Source organism: Cicer arietinum, chromosome 4, assembly GCF_000331145.2.
Source record: "Cicer arietinum cultivar CDC Frontier isolate Library 1 chromosome 4, Cicar.CDCFrontier_v2.0, whole genome shotgun sequence".
In the NCBI taxonomy this organism is placed as follows: domain Eukaryota; kingdom Viridiplantae; phylum Streptophyta; class Magnoliopsida; order Fabales; family Fabaceae; genus Cicer; species Cicer arietinum.
Window position 1 is genome coordinate 1,556,579 of NC_021163.2, and position 13,601 is coordinate 1,570,179.

General features: G+C 27.1%; 2 protein-coding genes across 2 annotated transcripts; both read left to right on the forward strand.

Moving 5' to 3' along the window:
* The first annotated feature begins 4,312 nt into the window (after window positions 1-4,312).
* Window positions 4,313-6,016, forward strand: LOC101489506 (histone H2A variant 1). Its single transcript, XM_004495095.4, has 3 exons — window positions 4,313-4,540; window positions 4,634-4,748; window positions 5,465-6,016. The coding sequence occupies exons 2-3, from the start codon at window positions 4,641-4,643 to the stop codon at window positions 5,759-5,761; spliced, it is 405 nt and encodes a 134-aa protein (XP_004495152.1). The 5' UTR covers window positions 4,313-4,540; window positions 4,634-4,640; the 3' UTR covers window positions 5,762-6,016.
* Window positions 6,017-7,202: 1,186 nt separating this feature from the next.
* LOC101489176 (beta-carotene isomerase D27, chloroplastic) lies at window positions 7,203-13,182 on the forward strand. The gene is made up of 8 exons (XM_004495094.3): window positions 7,203-7,445; window positions 7,532-7,671; window positions 8,206-8,298; window positions 8,506-8,567; window positions 10,939-11,045; window positions 12,142-12,234; window positions 12,443-12,491; window positions 12,970-13,182. The coding sequence occupies exons 1-7, from the start codon at window positions 7,223-7,225 to the stop codon at window positions 12,481-12,483; spliced, it is 759 nt and encodes a 252-aa protein (XP_004495151.1). The 5' UTR covers window positions 7,203-7,222; the 3' UTR covers window positions 12,484-12,491; window positions 12,970-13,182.
* Window positions 13,183-13,601: the final 419 nt, after the last annotated feature.

Here is a 13,601-nt window from a genome sequence, read left to right on the forward strand (position 1 = left end):
TATATATATATATATATACTTTTAAAAAAACAATATTAGGGAGACCACATTTATTTAAGCAAAACAATAATAAGAAGATGACGTGTGATTTAATGAGATGTTATCATTTCATCAAAAATATAGTTTGGTTTCCAAAGAAATGAAAGAAAACAAACTAAAAAATATAAATATAATAGAAAAATGATAAATTAATTAGCATAATTTTTTTTAGTTATTTGCTCAGCCCAGATTTTGGTTTATTCACAGCTTTTTGAAGACTATTTTTAACATTTTAAGTGATTAATCATTCTCAAATAACGTGTTAAAACTACACCCATTTTTCCAATATTCTACTCAAAATGTTAAGAGTAGTCGCTTAACGTGCGCCCTCTTTACTTACCTCCGTTCCATTTCCATAACTTTAGCCTTCTTTTCACCTTTGTATAGTAGCATTTTGAACAGATATAGGAGGAAAATGTTGACGAGCACAATTATATGTAATCCCACAACTTTTCGATATACTCATAAGAAAAATACAGTTTTTGTCTCATCCGACAATACACATTCCGATCAAACTCCCATCATAATCTTATGTACCAGCATATATAAAGGCAATAGGTTTTTTTTTTCTTCCTATTTTATTATTTAGTGGTAGTTAATTTGAAAAAAACAAGAGAAGAATGTTCATATAAAAAGGAATAAAACTAAGGTTTTACAAATAAATATAAATAAAATGCAAGAATATTCACATATATATGTAAATAAACTCCCCCTAAATATTTATAATAGTTTAATTCTTAACATTTTAATTAAATTTATTGTAAACATAAAAAAGGATGGGGAATAAAATAAAGTAAAAATGTAGGGAATAATAACATAAGTATATTGCACATAAAAATAATGCGGTTGATCAATGCATTTATATATAAAAAATTATCAAGTTTGTATTTAACATAAAGGATCATAACACGTATGATGATCGATAATTATTTTAGTCATATTGCAATTAAGATATGGATAATAATGAAGAAAAAAACAATGACATAATTATATGCAAATATTTTAACACACTCGAAAAAATAGTCAATGAATATATTTTCTTCTCATTTTTAAAGGAAAAAAAATAATGAGTTGACTTTAGAAATATTAATGCTAATTGACATTGTTAAATTTAAATAAAATTTTATTAGTATTAGTTTTAAAAATATTCAAACATAAGACATATTTTTAAAATAAAAATTTGAAATTTTTTATTAAATAATTTATTTATTTAACTTAAATAGTTGTTTTGATAGTCTTGTCTTTGGACTGACTTATCGGCCCTTATCTTTTTGGGTATGTTTCGGCCCTTGTTGCTTTGTGCGAGTATTTTTTATAGGCTTGTTGCTTGTGTAAGTTGATTTGCTAAAACGGAAAAGCAAAAGGTAGTGGAAACAGCATCCACAATTTTATTACTTTATGCAACTACTAAGGAAAAAGTTGGGCAAGATTGCATTAGGACCCTTTTTGAAATATTTGTGGTGCTGTTAGTCTATTGCAGAGTCAGGTCATTTTTAAATAGGCATATTCTACATTGGTTATGCATTATGGCAGACAACGAAATCATTAGAAACAACCTTCGTATTAAACCTCTATGACATTTTCATTTTGAGCTTTCACCCGATCACCCCAAATTGCAAGCATCATAGCATTAATGTCGAATTGTCGGCTGCATAATATTTGTATTAGATATAAATGTTAGTTAGAGTTAAATATAGAATTAGTTAAAGTCAAATTTTGGGTGATTATTTTTAATTTATTAGTATGATTTAAACGGTATATATCATGTATCCATTTATCCTTTTCTATATTTTTTCGTTCGATGAATATATATATATTTTTTTTTAAATTTAAATATATTTTTTCATGATTTTTATTAAAATTATAAAATGGTATATCATTATAAAACCTTCAAAGGATTGTTTAACCACCCATTAGACAAAAAGAAGAAGAGAAATAAGAAGAGTATAGATAAATGCAAGATCTATATTTTCAATAAATTGTTGAATATTTATTTAAGGTTTCAATGTTCCAATCAAATAAATAAAAAAAAGAGCAAAATTATTTTAAATATAACACAAAAATGTATAATAAGATACTTCTACATATACAAAAAGTTTCATTTATTTCAATTATGTAGCATTGGTGATGTAAACAAATCATAAATATTCATACTAATTTAAAGAAATATTCTTCAGCAAAACTTCTAGGTCAAAAGTAGTAACCTATTGGTTTTAAAAAAACTGTTGTGATGATGAATCTAGAAAAACAAAAAAGTTAAGGTAAAAAAATCTTAAAAAATATCAAAGCCAAAAAATAAGACTGTATTTGTTAATTTATGAAATTTTTAGTACGTCAATGTGTACTAAAAATTTAATATTAAATTTTTTAAAATGTAAAATTTTATTTTTTTTAATTCAGAAATAAAATGTGTACTTGAAATTTGGTTAGAGGTGAATACTTGTACAATTTTTTTTTTTCTCTACATATGTTAGGGATAAAATTGGTATTGTGGGGATAGGATTATAGATTGTATGGGTATGTTGTAAATTATTCTTTGGTTAAATTATTGTTCTGAAAAATTAGATTTGGTATCTTTTACTTTGATTTCTACCTCACAATTTTAAAAAACAAAAATCCCATTTTGCTACTTCTAATTTTATTTTCACTCATTGAAAATGTTTGGATCAATTTTTTATACGCAAATCATTTTGTTTTCAAAATTTTAGATAACCAAAAAAAAAAGTTTGGGAAAAATTTAGTCTTCAAAATATATTTTTTTTTTCAAAATTTTCAATGGCATAGAAAAAGTTGAGAAATTTTTTGCATGCTAAAATTTTATTTTTAAAATTTTCGGCAAACAAAAAAAAAATAGAAAAATATTTTCCTTACCAAATATTCCTGTTTTCAAAATTTTTAGTAGACAAAATAAATAAATAAATAATTTTTTGAATTTTTCAATAGTTACTTTTTTAATCAAAAAATTTGTAAATTAAATTTTGACTAAGAGAGAAACTATTGAAAAATTCAAAAAATAAATTTTCCATTTTAATAGTTTAAGAGGAAACCAAAAACTTTTTTATAATTTTTTGGAACTACAAAATAAGTGAATCGTTGGATTTATTTTTTGCTTTTATTATTTACCCATGAGGTATTTTGGAAAGTTAATGGATAATATAGGTCTAAATGTAGATTATAAAATCACATGAAAATTATATTTTGTACCTTCATTTAAACCAATACCTTCATATTTATAATTTTTATTATTAAGATTCTCAAAATATATTTTTTGTCAATACTAAAAGTAAATTTTGTTTGGATAATTCACACATATTTCCTTGGACAAATTCGAAAAAAGTAACATTTTTTGCTTTGAAATTATTGAACCATAAAATTCATTTTTCAAATTTTATGGTTCGAAAAATAACCCATACATCGTTGGAAAATTGATTTTTTTTTGGTTTGCAAAGTTTTTTTTTAAGCCTATGGAAAATTTTGAAAACATACAAAATTTGGGAGGCAAAAGATTTTCTCAATTTTTTTTTTACGTACCAAAATTTTTAAAAACGATTTTTTTTATTGATAATTTCGAAATCGATTTTGTTGTCTATTGAAAAATTTGGCCGACGAAAATGTTTCTCAACTCTTATTTTGTCAATGGAAAATTTCAAAATCGAATTTTTTATCTAGTGTTAATTTTGTAAACAAAAAATTTGGTAGGCAAATTCTTTTTTCAATTTTCTTTATTGTACTTGAAATTTCAAAAACGATTTTGTTGCATATCGAAAATTTTAATACTCAATATTTTTTTCAACCTTTTTTTGCCTAGTGAATATTTAAAAAATTAAAAAATTTGGTATACAAAATTTTTTCTCAACTTTTTCTTATGTCTATTAAAAATAAAAAAAATTTGATATGCAAATATTTTTTCAACTTTTTTTTTAGATACCAAATTTTTTGAATATGATTTGTTTAACTTCTAAAAATTTAAAAAACAAAAATTTGGTAGATTCTTAACTTCTTTTTGTCTTTAAAAAGTTCTGAAATCGAATTTTTATTTATTGAAAATATTGAAAACGAAAAAATTTGATAGTTACAATTTTTTTTCAAAATTCTTTGTATAGTAAAATATTTGACAATGAGTTTTTTTGCTACTATATTTTCGATAAAAAATGAATTAAAAATATTTTTGATAAAAAATAAAAATAATAGGATTAAAATTGAGTATTTTAAAAATGATAGGAGTAAGGTTAAAATGAAGAGGTATAAAACCATATGAATAAATTGGGCCATTATAAATATTGGGCCTTATATCGAAGAGCGGGAAAAGCGAAGTTTTTGAAATTGGTATTGAAAATATTTTTCCCACGCAAAGTTGAGCGCCTATTATTTTGAGAATTCGCCAAATTTCAAAAGAAAACGTAAATTTAATGTCATGACAACGATACTTTATCTCATTCTATTCTTTTCGATCTAAAATTCAATACCCAAACCCACTCACTTTCTCTTTCGTTTTTCTCAGGTTTCTTCTCTCTTCTCTCTTCACGATACATGTTCCCAGATCTATCTTTTTCTTTTCAACGTTTAATTGTTGTTTAACTGTTACAATTTTCAGGTAACCAATGGCAGGAAAGGGAGGGAAAGGTCTTGTTGCTGCGAAAACCACCGCCGCTAACAAAGACAAAGACAAGAAAAAACCCACTTCCCGTTCGTCTCGTGCCGGAATTCAGGTGAATCGTCTTTTCCCTTTATTCGCTAGATAACTATATCATTCGCCCTCGCAATTTATTTATTTATTTATTTTTTTATTTAGGGCTAGGTTTCGAAATAATGAATTAGCCGGAAACCGAATTAGGTTTTTTATTATTTTTTATTTTATTTTTTATAATAATTAATTTATTTAAAAGTGTTAATTTTTGGTGTGCTGTTCTGTTTTGATGGTAGAATTTATTTTGTACTACATGTCAATTGTATGTTTTTGTACAAGATAAACATGTAAACTAATTTCTTTCAAATTAGTAGTAAATTTTTCTAGATAGTATACATTTTTCGTTGGTAAATTTTAACAAACGATTTGCACAGGTACATTTTTATTTTGGGTGTGTAAAATATTGACTTTTAATCAATGAAGTTTCCTTTTGAATTTCCTTTATAATGTAGTAAATTGCAAGTGGGGGTTGTTGTTTATAAACAACAACTCTTACATTTTAACCTCTGATTTTTTAAGTATGGCTTACATTCAATATAAAAACCTAGTACTCAGAACATTTTTATGTCATTATACTATTAATTTTGTCAGATGTTTTTTATTTCTTCCCAATTTATAAAAATACTGACTTTTGATATGATGCACTTTACAGTTAATGGGACCCATTTTGATGTCTGTTTTTTTGGTTTTCTTGATAAAGTTTTTATTTAATAGTATAAATTGCAATGGTGTTTGTAGTTTCCTGTGGGTAGGATTCACAGACAGCTGAAACAAAGAGTCCAGGCCAATGGACGTGTGGGAGCAACTGCTGCAGTGTATTTGGCTTCCATTCTGGAGTATCTGACGGCAGAAGTTCTTGAACTTGCTGGAAATGCAAGCAAAGATCTGAAGGTGAAGAGGATAACACCAAGGCATTTGCAGCTAGCTATAAGGGGAGATGAAGAGCTTGATACCCTTATTAAAGGGACCATTGCTGGTGGTGGTGTCATCCCTCATATTCACAAGTCCTTGATCAACAAAACCTCCAAGGAATGAGCTCTTTTGCTTCTGGTTTCATGAGGATGTTTTACTTTAACTAGGTTGTGTTTGTTATTATGATTATGATGACTTGAAATGGTGATCACAGTAGGGTAGTGTTAGAATTGATATGTTAGTGTGTAAATGGTGGCATTTTTATGTGATCCTTTGACTTGTTTAATTTGTCTGTCTTAAAGAGTTGCGATGCTGTTTGAGGATTTAGACCATGCTTTCTTTTACATAAAAATTGCGACTTGTAGTCCTTACTCTTTATTTCCATTTTCTTCTCTTTATATCTGCTTGTTTTATTTTTATCTTTGCAATGGATAGGATACGTAGTGATTATTTTAGATAAAAACCTGGGCATGAAGATGAAAATGATTATGGATTGAAATGTTGTATATTTACTATTCAGTATGCAGGAAGTTTAAGAACTAACAAGTACATGTAGCAAAAAATGTTGTTGCTGGTTGAACAAGGGTTCTTGCATGTGTGCGTCAGCTACATTGCACTAATTTTAATACAATTTGAATTCAGTTATGAAGATCAATGTTTTTGGTAATAGATGCTTATTTACAGTACATTGTAAGCTTTTAAGTAATGAAAATAGCTTCACTCTTAAAGCTGAAAGTAGAAGCTTAACAACTGTACCTACTTCCCAGGGCAGTGTTGTGGTAAGATTTTATTTTAATCATAATATATCCGCAGTTTATTTGTGTTTAAGTAATAATTTCATCTTTTATATATTTTTTTGATTTAGTCAGTTAGAGGATATTTATTACAATATATATATAAATAAACAGTTATGAAATATAAAATACATCGGGATGTTTAATACTTTTATTTTATTACTACTAGTGTACAAACGAAACGATATAGCTAGCATCTCAGAGAAACTCATAAAACTTCTTTTTTCTTGTAAGTTTTTAAAATTAAGAATCGGTTTTTAAAGAGTATCATAATTAAAGCTAAAAACTATTGTTTTATAACTCATTTTCATATTAATTTATAAGAAACACTATAGTTTTTATTCTCTTTTCTCCAATTTTAATAACATATGAATGGTTGTTAGAAGTTGTTCCATCATACAGGCCAAATATATATTGTTAAAAAGTTTAAGCTATCTTACTCAGAGTAAGACTTTAGAAATGTTGATTCTTAGTTGTAAACTCCTTTTCATAGTCAAGATTTTTATTTTCATTTAAAACAAAACAAGGGTAACAGTGGAAATAGAACACAAGTTGTGGCTTAAGTAGTCGACAGAAGTTAATAAAGAATACCGTAATAATTATTATATATTTTATATATCACATCGTGTTGATTAATGAAGTACGATAAGCCAACAAAACAAAGCATCTAAAAACCACAAAACAGAATCATGAATAGGACCTTTGAGAGAAGATGCTTTTCATGCACTATTTGTCTTTATATAATCCCCTCTTATATATAAGCCACTCACGTGAAACTGAATATTCAAAAATGGATGCAAAAATGATTTCACATAAAATAAATCCAACACCAACTATAGCTCATTCGAAGCCAAGACTTATTAAACCAAAACAAAATTTTGTGGTTGGAGTTCTTGCAAGGCCTTCAGATAACATTGGAGAAGAAACATTAAAGAAAACTAATGTATACAAAGATAATTGGTTTGATAAATTAGCCATAAACCACTTATCAAAAAGTGTTCAAGCAGCAACAGGTTCATTTTTCTTTTATCTCCCCTATATATACTAAATTGTATTTTTTTTTTAATAACTATTTATGATATTTTTTAATATTGAGTAGGAATCAGTAACAATAAGAGTGGTTTTGATAGCCTTGTAGAAGCAGCTACCGTGGCTTCACAAAAATTTAGTTCTGTTCAACAGCATGAAGTTGTTCTAGAAGCACTTGACAGAGCCTTTCCAAGACCAATACTTTCAATGGTGAATTCATTACAATTTTGTGTCATATTCTTGTCGTGCTTTCTCTCATGTTTTTAAGAAAAACTAAACTCTAAATAATTTAGAATTTGATGAGATGAAAGATAAAATATGTGGAAAAATTATATCAGTCAAAGTTGAATTCTAGTACTACCGATTAAATTGTATTTCTATTTCATTTAAAATTTATTAACCACTTGAATTAATTAAGTCACGTATTCGTATTCGTAGAATAACTTCTCATTTATCTGACATTATAGAATTACATAAATTAAAAAATGAAACACAGTTTTTTCTTCTTCCTTTCTAAAAATCCACAAGTTTAAGGATTTCCATGTTCTCTGATTGGTTATTTTCAATGTGTTAGAATTGAAGCTATGCTATATGTTCTATGCAACAATAGCTTTCTTTTTCTTGTTTATTTTGTTATGTTGTTTTATGCTAACACATTGTTCAACTTATCTTAATTTTTGTTGTTTTATGCTAACACAAGTAATTACTATGTTAATATAAACTATTATGAATGATGAACGACAGATAAGGAAAGTGATGCCACCATCAAAATTAGCAAGGGAATATTTTGCCGTCTTCACCACTTTGTTCTTTGCTTGGTTACTCGGTCCCTCCGAGGTAAACTACCCAAAACACTTGACATATTTTATGTTGGCATGTCATATTTTTTTATTAAAGTAAACGTATATTAAAAATATCAACACTAAATGAATAAAAAATAATTAATTTTTATTTATGATGTAACTTAAAAATTGAAGCTATATTTTTATTTATAATATTATTAAAGGGAGTAATTCTCATTAGTTTGTGTTTCGCTATGTAAAGGTGAGAGAATCAGAAGTCGACGGAAAAAGAGAAAAAAATATTGTCTACATAAAAAAATGCAGGTATGTCTAACATTCTCTAATTAAAATTTAATCATTATTAGAAATTGTCTGCAATAGCATACTACTAGTATTCCCCGACCTAAAGGCACATTATGGTCTTAAACTCTCTACTTCAATGATTATGTTCCACATCTCATTCTTTATTCACACTATGAGTGACTATCATGATCACCATCAAAGTTATTGCCAAAATACCAAATCATTACGATTTACATCCATCATTCTAGTAATGAGAAATGCATGTAACATATTGATTCATTTATTAAAAAATTTAGTTGAATCACAGTATTCTAATGATTTCATCCTAACAAGTATAATTTATAATTTATATTGTTCAGAACATTTTTAAGATTTGTAATTTATATAGTTCAGAACATTTTTAAGATTTGCTGTAATTTGTTGTTTATCTTAGGAGTAAATGAATTAATATTAAAGTCATTTAAAATATTAACGTCATTCAATAAATTTTTTTAAGATGTAAGTTAATAGTTTTGTTCGTCTTTACGATTGTGACAATGATTAAATGATTGTTGGTTTGGTGTGTTAAGTTTGAAGACATTTTCGTTTTTTTTTTTTTTTTTTTTTTAATTTAATTTTTCATGAAAGTAAATATCGATTGAGCCACTAATTTTATCGGTAAGATTAAGAAGATCATTAACTTATACTTTTAAGAAATATTATCGATTTTTTGTTTGAATTTTAACTAATTTTCAAACATCGATCAATGGCATGACAAATCATCTATAAAAATAATTTACCATAAAATCTGTTTATTTAAAACATATGATTTATAATTTATTATTTATTATATTTTAGCTCTATAAATATAACAAAGAAGAAACATTTAGAATGAGACTTTTCACATATATCTTATATTTTTGGCTTAATTGCACTTTTGGTCCCCCTATTATAGGTGAAAATTGAAAGTAGTCCCTCCATTTTGTTTGTCCCCCAGTTTTAGTCCCCAAACAGAATTTCAGTCCAAATCATGATGAGTTGTCATTTTTTTAATAACGTGTCAATAAAAAAGGTGACGTGGCAGACACTTATGTGGAATAAACTCATTATTATATTATTTCTAATTAAAAAATATAATTTATATTTTTAAAAACCGTTATTATAATTGTGACAATATTTTTAAAAATACAATTTAATTATCAAAATTAAGTTAAAAGAAAAAACACATAAAATCATAAACCCTAAACAAATCAAAAACATTCACTCATGAACCCTAAAATCAATCCAGCTTCCAAATCTCCATCTCTGAACAATCAATTTAGCTTCTTGCAACTCCAAATTAGAACCAGTAACAGACCCATCAAAAATAGCCGGGGATGATTTCGTAGTCGGGGATGATTTTCTCCTTACGGATGTTGATGTAGCCTTTGCCGTTGAGGTTACAGAGAGTGGTGGTTTTGATGAAAAGGTTACCTTCACCGTTGAGGATGGTGAGGTTGGAAAGAAGGTTGGTGAAGAAGGTTCTAGACCATTCTTGACAGTTGGTTTCGGACCAGTGCCAGTTGTGGACGTTGGTGCCGTCGGGTCTTTCTTCGACGATCCACCGTTTATCTCCCTCGCCGTATTTCGCCATCCAACGGTGATTTAGAGGATTGGTGAATGTGTGTTTGAGAGGAGAGAAAGAGAAGGGTTGGATTTAAGAAAGAAAGAAGGGGGCGGGCGTGCGAGCGTGGAAAGATCTAGAGAGAAGAAATCAATGATGGAGTTATATGCTATCGTTGGTGATGAAGTGAAAGTTGAGGTGTCTGAAATTGTAAGGGCGAAAAGAGTGTGTAAGTTGAGAGCTTTGTTGATGAAACTGTTGAGGAGGAAGTTGAGCGCAATGGTGAGGGGGAAGATGGAGGCCATGTTGATCGTGTTGTTAAGGAGGAAAAAATCCAAAATGATTTTAGGGTTCATGAGTAAATGTTTTTGATATTGATTTGTTTAGAGTTCATGATTTTAAGTGTTTTTTCTTTTAACTTAATTTTAATAATTAAATTGTATTTTTAAAAATATTGTCACAATTATAATAATGGTTTTTAAAAATATAAATTATATTTTTTAATCAAAAATAATATAATAATGAGTTTATTCCAGATAAGTGTCTGCCACGTCACCCTTTTATTGACACGTCATTAAAAAATGACAACTCATCATGATTTGGACTCAAATTCTGTTTGAGAACAAACAAAATGGGGGGTACTTTCAATTTTTACCTATAATAGGGGGACCAGTACTTTCAATTTTTACCTATAATAGGGGGACCAAAAGTGCAATTAAGCCTATATTTTTCGATAAATACAAACACAGAAATGTCATAAAAACATCTTTCCCTCCCCTGTGCTAAGATTTGTTTAAACAATACGTGCAGATTCTTAGAAGAAACAAATTGTGTTGGAATGTGTATTAATCTCTGCAAAATGCCTTCTCAAATGTTCATAAAAGACTCGTTCGGTATGCCAGTCAACATGGTTCCAAGTAAGCACAAATTAATGGATAAGCACAGTTCTACTTTTGCATTAGTACACACCAATTTAATTTTACTTAGCACTACGGGTGAATTTCACAAAGTATATTAATTATTGGCTATAATTTATTTATTGGAAGAGAAAAAAAAAATCATAGTTATTAAAACTAAAAAAAAATATCTATAAATTTAAAAAAACTCCTAAAATTTTGTGGGATATGTAGGGTATATAATTTCATTTTTTCAAATTTATTATTTGATTTGAAAAAAAAAATCAACTTTTTTTTCTTCAAAAATTTTCGATAAAATTATAGATTAACAGAATATTGGATCCATGAACTTCATGTTTTAGAAAAATAAATTTCATTTTTTTTTAAATTATAGATTAACAGAATATTGGATCCATGAACTCCTCACTTAAACCCACAAAAAATAATGAAATAATAGACCGATGTTTTAAAAAATTATTTTAATAGAGCATAAAATTAAAAAATTTTGTAGGAGATTCTTTTCTAGAGAGATTTTAGATTCTACTGACGGTTCTACTCATAACTAATAAACAGTCGAGTTTATTCTTAAAATGAAGATAATTTGAATATATATGATTAAATTAATGTTAATAAACAGACCAAATTTAATATCTTATAATTTTTAGGACTAATTTTTTTTGAAAAAATTTGGAGAAATAAAAAATCATTATTTATTAAATTGCGCTAATGACATTTTACTACTTTTCATGAAGGAATTTAAAATTTCTCTGTTGAAGTTACAATACCAATTTGAACATCCAGTCTTTATTTAATTAGTTTGCCTTTGCCACTAAGAAAGTCTGGACAAGACATTATTAAGGAAGCCACTTTGAGAGGCTTGATTTTAATCTTTTATGCAATGAATGAACTTCTTTGTTTTAAGGGTGCCAAACAATTGAAAAGAAGAAAACACACATTCTCTAGATGTACATTTCTTAAACTTATATGAGGCATGCAATTCTAAATTGCAAATATACCATTGCACTCCATTGTTGATATATAAAAATATCATATTGCATGAAAAAGGACATATATCATAGTAATAATATATAACATAGTGGTTAATTTTGATTTACAGATTTTGATGACATGAGTTGTGAGATGATATTTGGCCAGGAACCCCCATTATCGACTCATGATCCCGCACTCAACCAACCCTGCTATAAACTATGTAATTTTCTTCTTTCACTTTGCTTACTTTTATTATTAACATGCCAATGGATTTTGACTTTTTATTTGTGGTCCTTGTATTATAGAATAATTTTTTATCTTTTAGTAGGATTTTTTTGGAGTCCTATAATACTTTTTTAAAAAATATAAAGTTTTATTGGCAAAAAAAATATTATGCGACTAACATAATCTCTTCACATTTCGTGCAGGCAAGGCAAAGAAAAACCATGGAACAAATTGTCTCAATTAATGTAGCAGGTATTGTAATGGACAAATAGTTATTACAGTTAGTCAAAAAAAATAAAATAGTTATTACAATTTACAAAAACATCAATCTATAATAAACATTAATATGAGCTAAATGAATCTGCTTTGTTTCTTGTATGGACACCTTATCATCTGCAGTTAATTATATTTTTTTGAAGTGATTTATTCAAACTAGAACCTTTGAAATTGTTTACTGTGTGATGTGAATTGGAGAATGACATTATAACTGCCCTTTATTTCAAATAACTGTACTCTCTCTGTTTCTTATAGTTGTTGTTTTTGAATATTCTTGCACATAATTAATAAATTTTGTAATTTTTATAGAATTATTTATATTTTCTCTACAACATCTTTAATTAACTATTAAATCATTTCATCAATTTCTTTCTCTATAATAAAATAAGGGTATTATGAAAACAATAATTAATATTGAAGTGTTTTGACATAAGATTTCATTTTCTTTTGGTAGGGTTTGAGGGCAGCATGGTTGGAGCAAGAGTGTCCCCCACCTTTGAGTGCTTCCAAAGCTAAGAACAATTAAGTGGTTCAATACAATCTAAGCCAATAGGATTTCATTTTAACTGAATTTTCATCATATCAATAGTTTTAAAGTTCATAAAAATTGTTTGCCACTATCATAAAAATTATATAATGTTACATCACACACGAGGGTTGTTATTTATGATTTGAGTTCCAATCCACCTAAATAATTTCAGCCTTTGATTTAAAATTGAATGGTTAAAAAATGTAAGTGCAACGTAGTTTTAGTAGAAAATTAAAATATTTGAGTCCGACCTATAATTAATTTTTTAGATTTACGGTTTATCATAGGTTTTTTTTTTAACTGACCTTTTTAAAAGTCTGGCCTCACTTGGAAGTCTATTTAAAAGTCTTATTCATATTAAAATATTTAAATATTGTATTCATACCACTTGATGTTCTCCACATATCAATATCAATGTAGATATCTATATATATTAAACAAAAAATAATTTTTCTAACAAAATAATTTTTAAGAAAATCTGAAACAAACATCCTTTAAACCCTAAAACATAATTTTTGGTTTCAAATAATAGATTTTTTTTTCTTCTGAAACTAACG